Source organism: Hoplias malabaricus, chromosome 6 (genome assembly GCF_029633855.1).
Source record: "Hoplias malabaricus isolate fHopMal1 chromosome 6, fHopMal1.hap1, whole genome shotgun sequence".
In the NCBI taxonomy this organism is placed as follows: domain Eukaryota; kingdom Metazoa; phylum Chordata; class Actinopteri; order Characiformes; family Erythrinidae; genus Hoplias; species Hoplias malabaricus.
This window is the reverse complement of record NC_089805.1, coordinates 31,834,592-31,854,614: the sequence shown is the minus strand read 5'-3', so window position 1 is coordinate 31,854,614 and position 20,023 is coordinate 31,834,592. Positions and strand designations below refer to the sequence as shown.

General features: G+C 38.8%; 1 protein-coding gene and 1 long non-coding RNA gene across 3 annotated transcripts; one reads left to right on the top strand and one right to left on the bottom strand.

Moving 5' to 3' along the window:
- Nucleotides 1-6,701: 6,701 nt before the first annotated feature.
- si:dkey-166k12.1 (solute carrier family 22 member 13) lies at nucleotides 6,702-19,952 on the top strand. Its single transcript, XM_066674758.1, has 10 exons — nucleotides 6,702-7,019; nucleotides 10,160-10,263; nucleotides 10,478-10,632; nucleotides 12,495-12,663; nucleotides 13,212-13,326; nucleotides 14,822-14,925; nucleotides 15,579-15,790; nucleotides 16,623-16,731; nucleotides 17,162-17,362; nucleotides 18,622-19,952. The coding sequence occupies exons 1-10, from the start codon at nucleotides 6,702-6,704 to the stop codon at nucleotides 18,725-18,727; spliced, it is 1,593 nt and encodes a 530-aa protein (XP_066530855.1). The 3' UTR covers nucleotides 18,728-19,952.
- LOC136699780 (uncharacterized) lies at nucleotides 14,202-16,356 on the bottom strand. Of its 2 annotated transcripts, none has more exons than XR_010803673.1 (3): nucleotides 16,167-16,356; nucleotides 15,628-15,819; nucleotides 14,202-14,932 (listed from the first exon to the last, which is right to left on the bottom strand). It is a non-coding gene; the product is annotated as an uncharacterized lncRNA (long non-coding RNA). The 2 variants fall into 2 exon arrangements; XR_010803672.1 differs by having other exon boundaries at nucleotides 15,646-15,819.
- Nucleotides 19,953-20,023: the final 71 nt, after the last annotated feature.

The window sequence follows — 20,023 nt, the reverse complement described above, 5'->3', positions numbered from 1 at the left end:
GGTGTGTTCTCCCCGTGTCCGCGTGGGTTTCCTCCGGGTGCTCCGGTTTCCTCCCACAGTCCAAAAACACACATTGCAGGTGGATTGGCGACTCGAAAATGTCCGTAGGTGTGAGTGAATGTGTGTGTGTCTGTGTTGCCCTGTGAAGGACTGGCGTCCCCTCCAGGGTGTATTCCCGCCTTGCGCCCGATGATTCCAGGTAGGCTCTGGACCCCCCGCGACCCATATTGGATAAGCGGTTACAGATAATGGATGGATGGATAATTTGTTGTCTGATTTAGTACTGCAGCAAAAAAACATTTTTATTAACACAAACTTGATATTAATGCTAACAAACCAAACAGCTGTCATGTCAGGATATGCTTAAACATTATTTACAGGTTTTCTTTTTGTTTTTAAATCAATATTAGCTAATTTCAAGCAAAAATGTTGTGACGTCTGCACTGTTTGATTAGTATTTATTTAATCAAGACATTAATGGAATATGGCTGCCAAAACTGAACATTATGCATGCACGTATAACTAAAACATTTACAGCAGTAAAGAACAGATTAAATATTTGCAAATATTTTTCTGTCACAGCCTCTAAAATTGCACACAGATGTAGCCCATCTGTTGCTCTGCATAATTTGCCACTTTGACCCTGTTCTCCAATGTTCAATACACTTATTTATTTGGTGGATAATTCTCAGTGCTGCAGTATCACTTGTGTGGTGCTCATATGTTTTTTAGAAGGTGAATGTGACCTTTCAATATCAGGAGCTGTTCACAACCCAGCCAAAACCATAAAGGTAAATTTTTCCAAAGCTTCTGCATGTAAAAGGATTGGTTAGTTGGCCTTGAAGTGTTCATTTCATTAAAAACTGTGATGTCTTGTATAGACTGTAATGTAGTGCTACCTCATATTATTCCATTTTTTTAGAATAAAAGTCCCTAGGTGCAGAATAATGAAATAAATGTCATGTGGATTTTGAGATCATTTTTAATGGATTCAAAACTGAAACGTGTTGTCATGAGGGCCATACTGGAAAAAATGACACTAATAGTGTATGGATAAATGTGTATCTAAATGTAATGCATGAAGCTGATTCAGAAATGGGACACTGTGTTTAAGCCTAAAATCATTACAGAAACAAAGTGTTTGTCATTTTCAGCTGATCTGAGACCCGTGTAGACTCCTTAAATTCCTTAAGTCTGCAGATTCTGTATTTTCCTGTTTTTGTTCTTTCTATATTAATGTCCTCTGTTTTGTGTTTCCTCTATCTTCTCCCTCTGCCATCTGGAAGCAAGAACAAAATATGTCGTGCTGTGGCTGTGGACAGACGTCTGCACTTATCTCTTAGGAAAAATTCTTAAGCAAATATTCTTGAGGGTTTCTTGGTGTGCCATTTGTTCCAGTTTTACATGTTAAAGCAAAATATCTTTAACTAGGCTATGTTGCTCTTTAACTAGGCATTGCTTCAAATGTTACCTGTCTTAGGTGAATAGCCTACATTTGTTTTCTCATTTGTGCACTGATCACAACTTTTATGCCTCTTCAAAGTGTTATCTAACTTGTTTACAATATGATTGTTGGAATCAATATTTAACTTATTTTGGATATAGAAACAACTTCAAAACAAGCACAAGTGTTGCCTAAAAGCATAAAAAAGTGTTCTACATTCATAGTTGCTGTCAAGGCTACTACTTTTAGTTAGAGAACATACTTTGTTCTATTATAATTGCAGATTTTAAAATCGTGTTGATTTCACAGGCCCCATTTCATCTCCAGGAAGGTTCTATAATGAAATATCACAAATATTCACCTCTTGTTCTGGAGAAGAGAATGTAATGTAACTCTAGGGGGAAAAATTTAAAACACTGTTGTATATTAAAGATACTGCGTGTACCTTCAGTGACAATAATTTACCTTTTTTTTGTGAGTGTAGGAATATAACCTAAGATCAACATTGCTGTTGTTTTTTTTACAATTGCTAAAATGCATTTACCGGTACCTAAGATACATTTTCAAAACCACATTTTGTTCAGTAAATACCAAGTTTTCATTTCAACATTCAAACAAAACTTTCTCTACATACACTAACTTTATCAAAGCACAGTAAATATGCTTCAATATTAAGTCACACTTTCAAAACACTGGCACATGTTTTCTATCCAAGCCGACCATATAATCAATTAGAGCAAAACAACTCTCAAAATGTAAAACAGTTGATGGCATTACAGAAACAGAATTGCATTCCATCTTTCAGTTCTACCAGCAAACAATAGACGTTATGACATCCACTGTCTTTTTCCTGGAAACCACTACATTTTTCGCTTTAGTGTCAAATGTATGAATTTTTGGTAACATACTATCTACAGGTGAATGACTAATATTTACTGTATGGTAGACAAGAATAGTTCATGACAGACTTGGTGCAGAAAACATGTTTTTAAAGGTAACCTCTCAGAAAAAAAAGGTACTGTACAGGTACAGTATTGTCACTAAAGGAACAAACAGTGTAAATGTAACTTTACAGTTTTTCCCAAACCTTTAAACACATTTCCAGAAACGTGGCTCAATTTGTCAAAACTCTAAACACAAACCCAGAAGAGTTTATTACTTTGTCAAAAGGCCACATCTCTCTGGCAAAATGAAACACAGCACTCAAAACCTCCAAAATCTCTCCTCAAAACTCATTCCTTCCATTAATGCTTTACACACAGCTATTAAATGCTTATCTCTTATAGAGCAAGTTCTTCAAGTTTTCAGAATTGTGTGCATAGTTCTATTTTTTTGTGTACACAATGGAGAAAAACCATAAAGGTACAATAGTGGTTTTACTTTACTAAACATAATATAACTGTAAAAGAAAGACTTGAAACCTTTTACCCACTCCCACAATTAGAACTAGAGAAGATTATCACCTCCGCAAACTGTACAACTTGCACACTTGATGCAATTCCCACAAAGTTGCTCAAAGAAGTACTACCAGCTATTATTGATCCTCTTTTAACTATAGTAAACTCATCGCTTAGTCTGGGCCATGTACCCAAAGCTTTTAAACTAGCAGTTATTAAACCTATGATCAAGAAACCAAATCTTGATGCTAGTACACTGTCTAATTACAGGCCTATTTCTAATTTGCCATTTCTGTCTAAGATCTTAGAAAGAGCTGTGGCCCAACAACTTAGTTCATATCTACATAAGAATCATATATATGAAAAATTCCAATCTGGATTCAGGCAACATCATAGTACAGAGACAGCTCTAGTCAAGATAACAAATGATCTTCTTCTTGCCTCTGATCAAGGCCACGTATCCCTGTTGGTGCTTCTTGACCTAAGCGCAGCCTTCGATACAATAGACCACAATATTCTCATAGAAAGGTTAGAAAACATGGTTGGAATCACAGGGACAGCCCTATTATGGTTCAAATCTTACTTAACGGAACGTTATCAATTCGTAAAAGTAAACAATCTAAATTCAAATTATTCTAAAGTAAGATTTGGAATTCCACAAGGCTCTATTTTAGGACCATTATTATTTACATTATACATGCTACCGCTAGGCACAGTTATAAGAAACCATGACATTAACTTTCACTGTTACGCAGACGACACACAATTGTATATTTCAGCCAAGCCCGATGACAAACACAGATTAAAGAAAATAGAGGACTGTGTAAAAGACGTGAAAGGCTGGATGTTGCGTAACTTCCTCCTTCTAAACAGCAACAAAACAGAGGTCCTGCTTTTGGGTCCAAAAGTGACAAGAAATAAATTATCAGATTTAATTTTAAATCTAGCTAACTTTCCAGTTAAACCTGGTTCAGCAGCAAAAAATCTTGGTGTCATAATTGACCCGGATTTATCATTTGATCAACACATAGGTAGTATCACTAGGACAGCTTTTTTACATCTTCGCAATATTGCTAAGATTAGAAATGCCTTATCCCTCCAGGACGCAGAAACATTAGTACATGCCTTTATTACTTCAAGGCTTGACTACTGTAACGCACTACTGTCAGGATGCACCAGCAGCAATTTAAGAAAACTTCAACTAGTTCAAAATGCTGCAGCTAGGGTCCTCACTAAAACTAGAAAATTTGAACATATCAGCCCAGTTTTATCATCACTTCATTGGCTGCCTGTTAAATTCCGCATTGACTACAAAATTTTGTTATTAACATATAAAGCTCTACATGGGCTTGCTCCTGAATATCTCCAAGATACAATTTCCTATTATGAGCCTCCACGTTCACTCAGATCTCAGAATACTGGATTTTTAAATGTTCCCAGAATTCAGAAGGCCTCAGCTGGGGGAAGAGCCTTTTCTTATAAAGCCCCCCAACTCTGGAATGATCTTCCAGAAAATGTTCGGGACTCAGACACAGTCGCAATCTTCAAATGTAGGCTAAAAACTCATTTGTTTAGTTTATCATTTGGTAGCTAATGCTCCCCCATAGATAAAGGCGGCAGATCCGGGGGGTCCATGGACACAGGGAATTATAGTATACTGAGACGCTGGTGCTGTCGTCCCGCCGCTTCTCGCGATCACTCAGGTTTGTTGACGGTGGAGCGGAGGGATGCCAGTGTTTCAGGATGCTCCCGTGTTTGTGTGTCCTCCTGGTTCTCTCCTTTTAGTTAATGCTGTCATAGTCAGATCTGCCGGAGTCTTTAGCCACACTCTGGAAATTTTCATATTTTCTACTTTACAAACACAAAACAGTTAAAAACTAATTCCATCCCTTTACATCTTTCCGAGTAAACGACTGCCCACCTGTCTGTCTGGACACTGATGGATGACTGTCGAGATCCTCCTCCACGCTTCAGACCAGCTGCCCACGCTCCAGCAACCACCAAGTGCCTTGAAGCTGTCCCTACACTGAAGTTCTCATGGACTACTAACTATCATCACCAGTAGATTGACCAGAGGAGGATGGGTCACCCCTTGTGAGCCTTGGTTCCTCCCAAGGTTTCTTCCTCAGCTGGGGGAGTTTTTCCTTGCCACTGTCGCCCCTGGCTTGCTCACTTGAGGGTTTTACATTTGTCTTCACATTTCATGTCAAATCTTGTCTTACTGGAATTCTGTGAAGCTGCTTTGTGACAACATCAGTTGTGAAAAGCGCTATATAAATAAATTTGATTTGATTTGGTTTTAGAGTTCAGTTGTGTAAAAATTCAATTATAGAAGTCTATAAAATAAAATAAAAAGTCCTAGAGATGAAATGAAACAACTATATAATATATATAATAACAACAATTATAATAGACTGTGACATAGACATACAATTATGTCCCCTATCTAAACCATAAGGGATAAGTACCATTGAGGGTACCACCACAGAGAGAGCAAAAGGTACCACAACAGTGACAGTTTTCTGAGTGTAGGGTCATGAAATTTCTACAAGTAAACAACAAAAAATCCAACATACATGGCCTTTGGTCCCAAATGTGTAAAAATGAAATGCACAAATACAGTAAAAAAAAAAAAAACAACATAAAAATGCACAGTCCTTTTTCAAGCTCTCCCTTGTCCTGACATTTTTTTCCTCTCTCTGTTTCTGTATGTGTTGTATACCCACACTGACCAGACCACTCAATCCAGAAAGACCCTTTGGATGAGTCCATGTCATTGACAGCACTTCAACACCAGCATATGTCTCAGTTTAGGATCAGGTTTCATTTCGGGCGTGCTGCGCGCAAGTATTTGCAAATTAGTCAAAAAATATGCATAGCTTTAATTTTGTGAAAACAACATGAAATATGTTAATGGTATGGTTTACAACTGATGGATGTTGTGCTAATTGTGTTTAGAGTGTTTTATAATTTTAACCACAGTGAACACTGTAGGTGTGAACAATGTCAGTGTTAAATGTGAACAATGACGTTATACTGTTTGAACAGTAATGAGGTTAGATGTGAACACTTGAAGTGTAAAATTAACTTGATCTGGTGTGGATTAACATACACACTGAAAGTGGTAAATCTAACATTCAGAGTTGATTTCTCATTGATCATTTTGATTTACAGTATCAGTACTAAATATGTATACCTGTGTATAGTGTTGAGTTTACTCTGTCCCAGAGAGAGATAATGAGTGTGTGTGTGAGAGGGAGAGATAATGAGTGAGTGTGTGCGTGTGTGTATAAGAGAGAGGGAGAGAGAGATAATAAGTGTGTGCGTGTGGGTGTATGAGAGAGAGAGGGAGAGAGAGATGACTAAATACTGAACATATAGTACTACCTGAAGATTTTATTATAGTGAATAAATTACAAAGTGTGTAAATAATTCATAGTAGCTTCTAAATAGTTCATCATTGTACCATTAAAAATCTTAGAGAGAGAGTACACTTCAGTCTTGGGCTCTTTGTCCCTTTCTGCAGGGTTGTTTCGCGGGACCACGCTTCTGTTCTGTTGGTTGCTGTGTTGGGAAGATGCTTCCCCCGAGAACGTGAGTGCCGTGCCTTTAAAACGTAACTCAGATAATCAGTTTAGCCCTGGGGACGTTGATGGTGTATTTACACTGTGCGCCGATATATTTGCATTGTGCGGTTGTTCCTGACAGCGTAGAACCGACGATATCGATGAATTTCTGCAGCACCAGAGTGTAAACTTTGTGTATTCTCCCCTGAAATACCGCCTCCCACCTCCTCCAGCCACATCTACTCTCCTCGCGGTCCAGCGCGCGTTGAAGTGCAGATCCTCAAGGCGCTCGGGATGAATTTCGAGCAGCTCTTGGTCATCGCCGGCGGCTTCGGCCGCTTCCAGAAGACGCTGTACGTATGGATTTGTCTCCCGCAGATCCTGCTCGCCTTCCACATGATGGTGAGTGTGTTCACGAGCGCCACGCCGCCGCACCGCTGCCTCTCGCGCGCGGACGCTCTCCAGCTGCAGCTCGCAAACCTCAGCGACCCGCGTGCCACAGACCACGAGCGCTCGTGCAGAGCCAAAACGGCGGGAAACCAGAGTGTGTCAGAGTGCGAGGCAGGGTGGGCGTACAGCCACGATGTGTTCGAGACCACCACAGTCACTGAGGTAAACTTTACTCACTAAATTACAATATATAAAAGAGTTAATTGTATGTATTACACTATTAAGCATTCACTGGGTGGGGTTAAGCTAACTTTCTTTCTGGTCAAATTAAAGGTGAGAGACCCTGCATTCTCAGGGACCAAATTAGGTCAAAGGGCAACATTGTAGTTAATGATGAAGTTCAAGTTTAGGCCCTCTCCCAGCCCTATTCAGCTGCAAGTGTTATTCAGATTATAAATCATACTATGTTCACAGATTAAACCCTTAAAAACTCTCTGTTCATCAGAATGGCATGTTGTGAAGTTCCCCTTATAACTTAAAAGTGGCTTAGATGTAACCCTGCATCCTCACACTCTTTCAGTATGAATATGCAAATAGGCCCTATCTCTAGCTCAGCCTCTTGCGCCCTCTAGTTAACCTTAGACTCCTACCACAAAGTCTTCGTCTCTACTCTTCAATTTCTGCCTTTAAATCCCAGCAAAAGACCTATCTCTTCTCTCAGTACTTCTGCACTCTGCAGGCATAAGTGTATTCCTCTATTTTTTTTCTCTTTCTTCCCCTCCTCTTTGTGTAAAGCGACCTTGGGTATTAGAAAGGCGCTATATAAATCTATCAAATAAATCAATCCTCTTGATTTAGACACCATGTGTCACCCCCATTGCACAGCCAATCACAGCCAATCACACTGGCCATATGTGTTATGGGGGGGGGGGGGGGGGTAGGACTCGAGTTGAGAACATGATACAAACCTTTCTGCTCCTCTAGGTTAATGAGATGTTAAGAGATCTTTTTTTTGTTGAAGGGATCAAATTATTGGTGGGGACAATTAAAAAATTTCTTTATATTGGTGGTTACACATCACTTCCATCCATACTAATTCTACGCCTTGGATTATCTCATACCATGGCCTCTGTTGCTTACCTCATACAGCTGATGGTGGGTAGGCTGTGATGAGTTGTCAGTTTCCACATTGCACTGCGAGTTCATCACCACCTTGTTGATATAACTCACTTGAAGGTTCAATACTCATTTATCAACTTTGGAAATGAAAACAGAACACATCTCTGTATGATATGATATATACATCAGGGTTCTCTTCTGCCTTTTCAACAAAGCATAATTGTAATGATTCATAATGACTCATTATACATCTATGACTGTGTGGCCACTTCCAGCTCCACATCCATCATCAGGTTTACTCATGATACTGTTGTAGTAGGACCGAACTCCAACAATGATGAGTGGGCCTACCTGAAGGAGCAGATAGTTGACTACAGCAGGTAACAGACAAGGAGCTATCACCCTCTGAGGATCAACGGTGCTGCAGTGGAAGTGTGGACAGCTTCAGGTACCTTGGAGATCACATCTCGCAGGACCTGTCATGGTCATGCTACATCAACAATCTGGCAAAGAAGTCCTGTCATTGCCTAAGGGACTTCAGACTGCCCTCCAAGGTCCTGCGGAACGTCTACTCATGCACCACCGAGAGCATCCTCACAGGGAACATCACAACCTGGTTCAGATACAGCACCCAACAACATAGATGGACACTACAGAGGGTAGTGTGCTTGGCTGAGGGCATCAGCCACGTCGTGCTTCCTGACCTCTAGACCATCTATAAGAAGCAGTGCTGGTCCAAAGCCCAGAAGATAGTGAAGGACCTCAGTCATCCAGGTCTAAACCTAGACTTCATCCAGCTCACACTGCACACCCAATACAGGACTGTTAACTGCTTTTATTGCACAGACCTTTTCATTTGTCACTTCATGCACATTATTCAGATGTACGATATTTTATCTTATTTTGTCTTTGTTGTACAGTTTTAACGTTAATTATTTTTAGTTTAGCCCTGTGAAGGACTGGCGCCCCCTTTAGTGTGTATTACCCAATGATTCCAGGTAGGCTCTGGACTCACCGCGACCCTGAACTGGATAAGCGCTTACAGATAATGAATGAATGAATATTTTTAGTTTAATATTGTTTACTTTGAGAATGTATATATATTTTATATTATTGTATTTTATTATATTTCTATTTCCTTTTTCTTTAACTTCAAAGCATTTCACTGCAGGTTGTAGCGTGTATTACTATGTATGTGACAAATAAACTTTGATTTGATTTGATTTGATTATTTGGTTTATTATGTCAGAAACCATGGCTGACTGAATTTGTCCATTTGAGTCATTAAAACATTGCAATTTCAAGGCAAAACATGTTCAGTTCTGGCGTTGGTTGTTTGTTTCACTCTTGATATCACTTCTAGCATTGAACTACAGTGAAGTGACTATAGCTATGCAGACTTACTTTAATAATAATAAAAAAATCAGTCTAATAAATGAGGTTCAGCATATTTAAATTTAATTGAAGTTAACATCTTTTCAGTTTATTAGTTCTTGGTTTATTTGTGTGTGTGTTTCTAAAATGTTAACCCTCAGCCTGCTATGAATGTTGCCCATATTTTTAAAGCAGAAAGAACAGTCATCCTAAGACTCATACAGTTGAAATGGCTCAGAGTAGCTCCCAAACTTAGAGTCAACAAAAGGCATTAAAAGACAAAATATTTTTTAATCCCTTTGTGGTGAAGTCAGAACACCACATTAGACACTTTAATTAGAGTAGCATGTCAACTAGTAAGGAAAAAGCTCTGGAGGAGACCACATTGTATGGAGGCTGGAGCCTAATGTTTTGAAAGCATTTACTGGAAGAAGGGAGGGGTGTTTGCTCCATCACTCTTTCAGAAAAACAAGCCTGCTTTTAGGTGTTAGATGTAATCTGTAACCCAAACCTGTATTTAAGCTTGTAGATATCATGCGTATTGAGAAAACCTTGCATGTATTAACAATAAATATTAACACTTAATACAGAGTTTTCTTGGCTAATAGTACCATTTTGGTTATTAGCTAGTTTTCCTTGTGTTATTGGTTGTAAAAAAGACTACTGAACCAAGGTGCTCCTCAGTTAGCAGCAGACTTTACCATAATCCAGCACCAAAATTTCAATGCCCTCAAATGTTTATACTCTTTATGAGATACAAAATTAGAGATTATGAGAATTGTTGGGATGCTTGTTTTGTTAATGGCAATGTGTTCAGTAAGTGATAACAAGTTTCTTTCCTCTGTGATTATTTATGTTTGTGCCTGTAGTGGGATCTAGTGTGTGACAGGGCTAGTCTAAACAACATTGGTTCATCCATCTATATGCTGGGCTTACTTATTGGAGCTGTTTTGTTTGGAGCAATGGCTGACAGGTAAGTTCAGTTTATAAGATTTTTAATGGTACAATGATGAAGTATTTAGAAGCTACTATGAATTATTTACACACTTTGTAATTTATTCACTATAATAAAATCTTCAGGTAGTACTATATGTTCAGTATTTAGTCATCTCTCTCTCTCTCTCTCTCTCTCTCTCTCTCTCTCTCTCTCCTCTCTCTCTCTCTCTCTCTCTCTCTCTCTCTCTCAGGTTTGGAAGGAGATTTGCCCTGCTTTTGTCTCTTGCCCTTCAGACAGTGTTTGGTGTGGCTGCTGCTTTTTCTCCAAATTTCTTGGTGTATGTGATTCTGCGCTTCTTCATAGGGACCACCATCTCAGGCATAATCATTAATGCCTTTGTGTTGGGTGAGTCAGAGTAACACATCACAACACTTCTCATATTACTGTTTGTATAGCTGCATGCTTGATTGCGCTTCAGTGTTAAAAATATCCACAATGTCGATAAATCACACAACAAGGATTTGTATATGAACAAGGCAGTAGGGCACATGCCAACATAAATGTACCCCATTAAAGTCATTTAAAAAACAAAATCAGAATAACTGGATTAAGTCTCATATTGCTGTCATTTCAAAATCATTTTAGCAGAGCATGAATGAGTCAATAGACATTATCAATGGTGTAAGAGAGTTTGTATATGACAGTTAATTAAAGTAGGATATTTTGTCTTTTTACTTTAAAATTGCCATGGGGATACAGGTGCATCCCAGTAAATTAGAATATCATCAAAACGTTTGTTTATTTCAATAATTCAGATAAAAAAGTGAAACTCATATGTTATATTGATTCATTACAAACAGAGTGATCTATTTCAAGCATTCATTTCTTTTAATGTTGATGATAATGGCTTACAGCCAATGAAAACCCAAAAGTCATTATCTCAGAAAATTTGAGTATTATATAAAACCAATTTAAAAAAAAAATTTAATACAGAAATATTTGCATACTCAAAAGTACGTACAATACTTGGCCTGGGCTCCTTTTGCATGAATTACCTCATCAGTGTGGTGTGGCATGGAGGTGATCAGCCTGTGGCACTGCTGAGGTGTTATGGAAGCCCAGTTGCTTTGAAAGCCGCCTTCAGCTCATCTGCATTGTTGGGTCTGGACAAGGTGCTAAGTCCTGCTGGAAAATGAAATCTGCATCTCCATAAAGCTTGTCAGTAGAAGGAAGCCTGAAATGCTCTGAAATGTCCTGGTAGATGGCTGCACTGACTTTGGACTTGATATAACACAGTGGACCAACACCAGCAGATGACATGCCTCCCCAAACCATCACTGATTGTAGAAACTTCACACCAGACTCCAGCAGCTTGGATTGAGTGCCTCTCCACTCTTCCTCCAGATTCTGGGACCTTGATTTCCAAACGAAATGCAAAATTTACTTTAATCAGAAAACAAGACTTTGGACACTGAGCATTAGTCCAGTCCTTTTTCTCCTTGGCCCAGGTAAGAAACTTCTGGTGTTGTCTCTGGGTCATGAGAGGCTTGACACAAGGAATGCGACAGTCGTGGCCCATGTCCTGGATACGTCTGTGTGTGGTGGCTCTTTAAGCACTGACTCCTTGTGAACCGACCCCCAAATTTTTGACATCTGTCACGTTAGCAGTCTTCCCCATGATTCTGTAGCCTACTGAACCAGACTAAGGGACCATTTTAAAGGTTTAGGAATCCATTGCAGGTGTTTTGTGTTGTTTATTCTAATTTTAATTTATTAAGCAACACCTGTATGTGCAATAAGCAGCAATAAAATATTAATACAAGGCATTAAAAGTAAAGTAAATTGTTAAATAACTCAACAAATGTCTACGCTCAGCAAATAAAAGTTGGGTATAGTTATAGTAAAGTTGAGTATGGACAAAAAAGGCATTTAGACTGCTCCAGTACTTTTGGAAGATTTGGACTACAATTTGGGAAATTATAGGATGCCTTAAATATGGTATATAATTGAAATGCTTTTGTCAGGCCTAGACACTTCTGTCTTCCGCTTTTGGAATGTTTGGATGCAAACTCTTTAGCCTCAGTTATGAAATCTGATGTGTTAACATTAAATAACAGTGTTAGCGTAAGGTAAATAACATGACAAAAATGACTGGAATAACCAGTTACATCTTTCCTATGTTTCAGTCCTAAACTTGTAGTCAGTCCTTTTCCTTCCTTATTCATATCCAAATCCCTGCTCCACAATCTTCCCCAAAAACTGTACAGGGACAGAATGGACATCCACAAAGAGACGCATGCTGGCTGGAATCTTTACTGATTATTTTTTTGGATTTGGCTACATGCTGTTGGCTGGTATGGCTTACTTCATTCGAGACTGGCGAAAACTACAGGTGGCCATTTCAGCACCAGGATTCCTCTTTATTTTCTACATCTGGTGAGAGTACAAAAACACAACATTATTTAAATATAACAAGTAGCTGTTTCATACATAATACATCTAGGGTAATCTAATTCACACGTTGTCTAGATGTCTGTATACTTAATATACTGATTTGAAGCTCCACAAACAATCTAACAGTAGACATGGCTTTCAAGGTTACTGCAGGCTCCGACCACCCAAAACATTTTAAATAATTTACAGCCTTACGTATTTTGCCCAGTCATTTCTTTACATCTTTCTAGCTTGCTGGTTTGATGTTTGTCAAGCTACAAATCATTTGTCAGTCTACTGATACACCTAGCTCTATTTTGAAAGGAAGTATTTTATTTCACAATTTTTGAACAATTTGTTAGAAAGTAGTTAAAGTAGTTGAATTAACTGTATTAGGTCTGATATTTTTCCAATAAATGTGGCATAGGAAATGGACTGTTGAATACACCATTGTTAATAAATTAGGGTGCTTAACCCATTCCACCATTCGTTCTTCCTTTATATAAGCTACTTAAATCTCCTCTTTGTCCCTTTCTCATGCTTTGCTTAAGGGTTCTTCCTCATTCAGCTCGCTGGCTACTGATGAATGACAGAAAGGAGGAGGCTATTGTTCTCTTGCGTAGAGCAGCCATGGTCAATGGACGTCCATTCCCTCCTACAGTGCAGGTAAAACAATCTCTCTCTCTCTCTCTCTCTCTCTCTCTTTCTGTGTGTTTGTGTGTGTGTGTCTGTGCATGTGTGTGTATGTGAGAGTATGTTGGAGAAAATCTAAGCTCAAAAGCTTCCTTTTCACATCACCATGACAATAGGCACCACCCTCTCCAGGCATCTGGCCAATCAGGGACTTAAAATGGGTGAGTTCCCCTGGAGGTGACAGAATAAAACTCACATTAGTTCAAGTTTATAGTTCACATTATCAGACCAGTAGATGGATGGGTGTTTTCTTCAGGTCCATGTTCTGGTGTGGTGTCAGTACTGGCTTTTACTGACATCTGCAAAACCAGCTGTCCAAATAGCAGCTTGATAATCTTGCTTAATATTTTGTCATGCACTTATTATTTGTACATGTCCTTTTGTTATCACAATTTTAACAAATGCTCAAAAGAGACATTCAAATGAAAACTGAACAGTAAATAATAGAGCAAGTGAATAAATATGATATAAAACCCAATAAAAGTAAAGGAATCAAAAAATGAGTGAATCAAATAATGATATATTATTAACTATATAAATAATTATATAAACTTTAAAAATATTCTAATGTTTCTAACATAGTGTTAGATATTTAAATAGATTAAATTTATACAATGGCGGCATTGTGGTGCAGCAGGTAGTGTCGCAGTCTCACAGCTCCAGGGATCTGGAGGTTGTGGGTTTGATTCCCGCTCCGGGTGACTGTCTGTGAGGAGTTGTCTGTGTGTGTTCTCCCCGTGTCCGCGTGGGTTTCCTCCGGGTGCTCCGGTTTCCTCCCACAGTCCAAAAACACACATTGGTAGGTGGATTGGCGACTCAAAAGTGTCTGTAGGTGTGAGTGTGTGAGTGAATATGAGTGTGTGTGTTGCCCTGTGAAGGACTGGCGCCCCCTCCAGGGTGTGTTCCCGCCTTGCGCCTAATGATTCCAGGTAGGCTCTGGACCCACGGCGACCCTGAACTGGATAAGCGGTTACAGATAATGAATGAATGTTTGATCTCAGACCTTATAAAGAAAAGTAAGATGACAATAATACAGGCACATAAATATTGAAACATTGCAAAAGTTGTTTTTTTTTAATCTCTGAAACCATTCAGGGCGGTATGGTGGCGCAGCAGGTAGTTTCGTAGTCACACAGCTCCTGGCACTGTGAGTTCAAGACCCACTCCGGATGATTGTCTGTGAGGAGTTTGGTGTGTTCTCTCTGTGTGCTCAGAGCTCTTTCATCCAGGTGTTCTGGTGGAAAGGAGGATTGGCTACTCGAAAGTGTCCATAGCTGTGTCGCCCATTTTGAGTAGTTTGGTTACATAAAGTTAAGATCTTTATTAGTGAATGCTTGTTGATCTTGTGACAATAATGGAATTTGTTATTGGTCCAACACAAATTGAATAATTAGAAATGTCTTAACAGTAAAACATGATGACGTATGTGTGTGTGTGAGTTTGTGTGCTGTTGTTGGCTCTGTTGCAGTTGGACAAGGGTGATGTGATGCAGGGGCAGAGTCAGCACTCAGCTGCAGATCTCTTCCGTACTCCAGAGATGCGAAAAAGAGCCCTCATCCTCTTCTACATCTGGTGTGTTCTGTAATTAAACAGAGCTCTACTAATGAGAAGCCCTAAAGTTTTTGTTTTCTATTATCTAACATTATATAATCATTTACTTCTAAAATAAGTACTTAATAAGAATAGTGTATAATTAAATATTGTGAATGAGACTCCAAAAGTTTTTTTTAATGTAAATGTTTTCATTAAACCAGAATTCCAAACTTCTTACATTTCTTTGGAATTAAATGGCTAGATAAAGCTACTCACATGTTTTAATGTTTGATGCTCTGGTCTTACCTTACCTTAGAAAATCTTAACTCTTGACACTGGTGATAGATGCCAGATTTCTGAACCATATAATGTCTGTAAAAGCTATGTTGCAAACAGTTGCCCTCAAATGAAAAATGTATCTCCATTTTAGTTGATTTTTACTTTTTACTTTACTATTTAAACACCGCAGCTTTCCTTTATATTTTGTGAACATGTCTTGATGAATGGACCAATTGGAATGCTCCAAAATGACTTCCAATAAAATCTTTTTACATTGACCTCCATTGAAAGTTAAGAAGAATTTTTCTTTTTCCTGCGAAGTTACATGTTTTTCATTATACACTGAAGATATATTACCCATATAATGAAAATGCTAATATGGTCTTATTTATTCTCTTGGTGTATGTGTGTAGGTTTGTGAATGTGCTGGTGTATTATGGGCTGTCTCTGGGGGTGTCTGACCTGGGTACAGATTTGTACCTGACTCAGTTTCTGTTTGGGTTGGTGGAGATTCCTGCAAGGTCTCTAGTGCTGCTCGTCCTCCCCTGCAGCCGCCGACTTCCTCTGAGTATTTTCCTCTTCATTGGGGGTGGAGCCTGCCTCCTCATGCTTGCCATCCCAGCAGGTGAGCACACAGCTGTGGCTTGTTTATCTCTGTCAAAACAAGCTTTTTCTCTAGCACTCCTCTAATCTTACTTCTTATCTGCCCCTGATCTCCTGTTCTGATGTTCTGTCTTTATTATTATAAGCAATTATTTCTAAAATGTGAACTTAATGTAAAAATCTGGATGGTTGAATGGCAGCACCATTTTGCTGCAGACATATCAGTGTGCAATTTGTTATTAATTTATTTTGTATAAATTATTTGAAAGAAATGGCTGACAGTTTAATTTAAGAACCAATATTATCTGCACACTTTAGGGTGGAACTGTGGCACAATATGTAGTGCCACTGTCACACAGCTCCAGGATTCTGGGGTTGTGTGTTTAAACCTCACTTACTGTGTCTGTGAGGAGTTTGGTGTGTTCTTCCTCTGTCTGTCTGGGTTTCCTCCCGTTGCTCTGGTTTCTTCCATAAGTCCAAAAACACAGGCTGGTTGGTGAATTGGATATTTAGAAGTGCCCATAGGTGTGAGTGTATGAGTGGCTGTATGAGTATGTATTGCCCTGTGGTGGATGGTGCCTCATCCAGGGTTTGTCCCTGCCTTGTACACAATGATTACGGACCTGCTGTGACCCTGAATAGGATAAAGTAGTTACAGAGAATCCCACCTTGTGCCCAGTGATTCTGGGTTGGCTCTGGACCCACTGCGACCCTGAACTGGACATTTACAGAAAATGAATGCATTAACAAGCCCTTTCTGAGCTGATTTGAGGTGTTAATGCAAGATAGACACCATCTATGTCAAATAGGATAATGTCTATTATTTGTCTCATGACTTGTTCTCTCTCTTTCAGATTATCCTTATATACAGACTATTTTGGCCATGACTGGGAAATTTGGAATCACAGCCTCTTTTGCCATTATCTATATTTATTCAGCTGAGCTTTTCCCAACTGTGCTTAGGTATGTACTCAACTACATTAGTCCAAAACATCCCCTTGTTGGATATTCACTATTCCTTGCTGATGTAATACACATTGACTGAATGTGCACACATTCGGTGGCCCAAATATAAACGTTGGGCTATTTTTGGTGGAAAAATCAAAACCTTTAGTGGTTTAAACCTTTGGACCTTTAGTGGTTTTCATTGTGCATTTGAGTAGGAAACTGTCAATTCAAAACACAATGAAAGCTGAAAAAATGAAATAATGGTTCTTCCCTGAATTCTATTCTATATTTTTATTAAGAAACAAGTAAATAACAGCACATCAATAAAAATGCTATTTTTATTGTTCAATAATACAATATAATATTAAATCAGATGATTTAATGATGATTAATTCATCATTTTAATGATGGTGAGGTAAAAACTTTTTGGTACTCTCCCCTACAGACAAACAGGCATTGGTGTGTCCTCAATGTTCGCACGAATAGGTGGAGTTTTAGCTCCAATGATAAATCTGCTTAGACAGCAAAATCCTGTTGTGCCTGTGCTGATATTTGGTTCCACCCCGCTGCTGGGTGCCGCTCTCGCATTGGCTCTACCTGAGACAGCCAATAAACCACTGCCAGATACCATTCAGGATGCAGAAAGGTAAACACATTCACACTTATCTAACAAAACTGACCTGAGTGCATCTGGACAGTACTAGTAATACATTTAAACTCATCCACAGCATAGTCACTCACACAAATTACTCCTGAATCTGGAGATGTACCCCCCTGGAGAGCTCAGATCCTAAATATGGGGCTATAAGTTAAATGTGTCCAAAAGCCTTGTACAAAATCTGGATTGTGTTCATTGGATTATTACTGAAGCTACATTTTGTAGAATGATAGATGTCCAGGAACAAGACTGAGCACTCTTCTATAAGCATTTACATGTAGTATGCACTGTGTACATCAAAACATAGGCTTATGTATGATTTTCATATATACAGTACATGGCTAATAAGCCATAACATTAAAACTACTTGTTTCTGTGCTCATTGTTTTATCAGCTCTGATTTCCATGTGTGCAATTTGTAGTTCTACAATTGCAGAATGTAGTGCAAACTTTGTTAGCACCTGTTCTTCAGTGGTCAGGACCACCTCCAGGCAGGCAGGTATTACTGTAGCAGTGGATCATTTTTCAGTTTTGTGTTTTTTTGCAGTGTCTGTGTGTGTTTCTTCCACTTTCCTCCCACAATCCAAAAACACACATTGATAAGTAGATCAGGTATTTAAAAGTGTCTGTATGTGTAAGAGTGTGTTTTAAACAGTGATGGCTTTGCGCCTCATCCATGGTGTGTTCCTGCCTTGCACCCTGTGTTTCCAGGTAGGCTCCATACCCACCGCTACCCTGACCTGGATGAAGTGGTAACAGACAATGAAGAAATGATTGTAACAATACTGTCTAACACACTGTTACATTAGTGTCACTGCAGTACAGAGAATCATCCACCACCCAGATCATACAAGTGCTGTGGTGGTTCTGAGCATTGAAAAATCTGGTGACAGGGACTAGGAAGTAGTATGCAGAGCAATAGCTTGACTACAGTAGAATTACAAATGGCACGTATATGGAAAGCAGAGCAGATAAAATGGACTGCGTACAGAAACAAGAAAGTGATTTTCATTTTATGGCTTATTGGTGTATTTATGGAAATCATGGCTTTAGTATTCCCTCTACTGCTGAGATAAGCCTATTCATTACATTTCTTCTATGTTGTATGTAGAAATAACTTATCTGGCCTCTCAAATTAATACTTTATTTTTAATTATATAATACATTTAATATTTATGTAGTATGTTATGTTCCTCAGACTATTTGTGCATGCTGCTTAGTATTTTAACATTCTCTTCTTCCTGCAGGTTTACTTCCAAGAAATATGACCAGGATTTCCCTGTAGACTCCAACCAGTCACCAAGCAGCACTGAGGGCCAAGAGTTGCAGTGCTTAACAAACAAGTCTCCATAGACACCCCCTCATGCCCCCACCCCCACACACAAAAACACACACACAAAAAAAAAAAACAACAACCAGGAAATATTTTGTTTATATCCATGATGGAAGGACTCTTGGAGCCTGCAGGACACACAGACACTTCTTCAGCTTCCAGATTAGCACTGTTTTTATATATGTATATATTTTCCAATAATGTGAGAATTGCTTGAACCTTTTGTACTGCATTTTTTGAAAATGTAGCCTAGGTCCAGATTTTTTGTATATATTTATAAGAGGAAAATGTTCAGAGGACAGTGTTTTAATTCCTTTTTAACCACTGTTATCCACACCACTCTATGCAACAATAAGGTGCACAGAATTTATTATTAAGCTCTTTAATATATATTTTCAAACAGTGTAAGCAGATAACTGATGGGCATCATGTAACTTAATTTGAATGTTTCCTCTGAATTGATTTTACACAGCTTTTGCTGTAACTTATATTTTAATATTTATACTGAGTAGCTCCCAGGACATAACTAAGCTGTACATTAATTTAATTTGGAAAATTTGAGGCCAGGTTTCTTGTGAGTCTCTGGGCTATGCAATTATCTACAGGATCCTGCATGTGGTTGAGTTCATACCTTTTAGGTCTATATTTAAAATGTGGGAAAACAACCAGCAAGATCAGTTCTAGAGTGTTAGGCTCAGAAACCTCAGTGTGATCCAGCCTAAGAAGCCAAAGTGGTTATTCATCAGTGTTACCTGTGGATTATTTGCTGCCTCCAAATTTAGAATTGTACGCAGAGAAATGAATGTCCTGCAAACCAGACAAAGGGGGGGGGGGCAGAAACAAACAAAAGGCTTGTGACATCACTTGGGTTGCTGAGCATGTAGCCTTGAGAATTTATTATTTACAACTGCCCTCATGAGCAATGCCTTCCTCACTACACCTGGCAGGCCACTGCACAAGTTTCAACCAAAGCATTTATATATATAAAAAAAAAAGTGAAATTTGAAACAGGCTTCTTAGTACACAATAGTTGTGGCTTAGTAGCAAAATTCTTGCTTGACAACTGCTTCATCCTGTTCAGGGTCATTGAGGGTTCAGTGCATGGAATCATTGCGTGCAAGATAGAAATACACCCTGGACAAGGTGCCAGTCCATTACAGGGCAAACACCTGTGAACAACTTCACACAGTCAACACACCAATGTGTTTAAGAGTATGGTGAAAAAACAGTGCATGCAAAGGAACCCCACACAGAGGGTAATATTATGAGAGATTATATTAAAAATATATATCTATAGTTTCAAGGCTTCTCTCTAA

Coding starts and splice junctions, on each gene's coding strand:
- si:dkey-166k12.1 (XM_066674758.1), top strand. CDS start 6,702: ATGAATTTCGAGCAGCTCTTGGTCATCGCCGGCGGCTTCGGCCGCTTC. Junction 10,264..10,477: donor TTTGGAGCAATGGCTGACAG/GTAAGTTCAGTT, acceptor TCTCTCTCTCAG/GTTTGGAAGGAGATTTGCCC. Junction 17,363..18,621: donor ACCATTCAGGATGCAGAAAG/GTAAACACATTC, acceptor TTCTTCCTGCAG/GTTTACTTCCAAGAAATATG.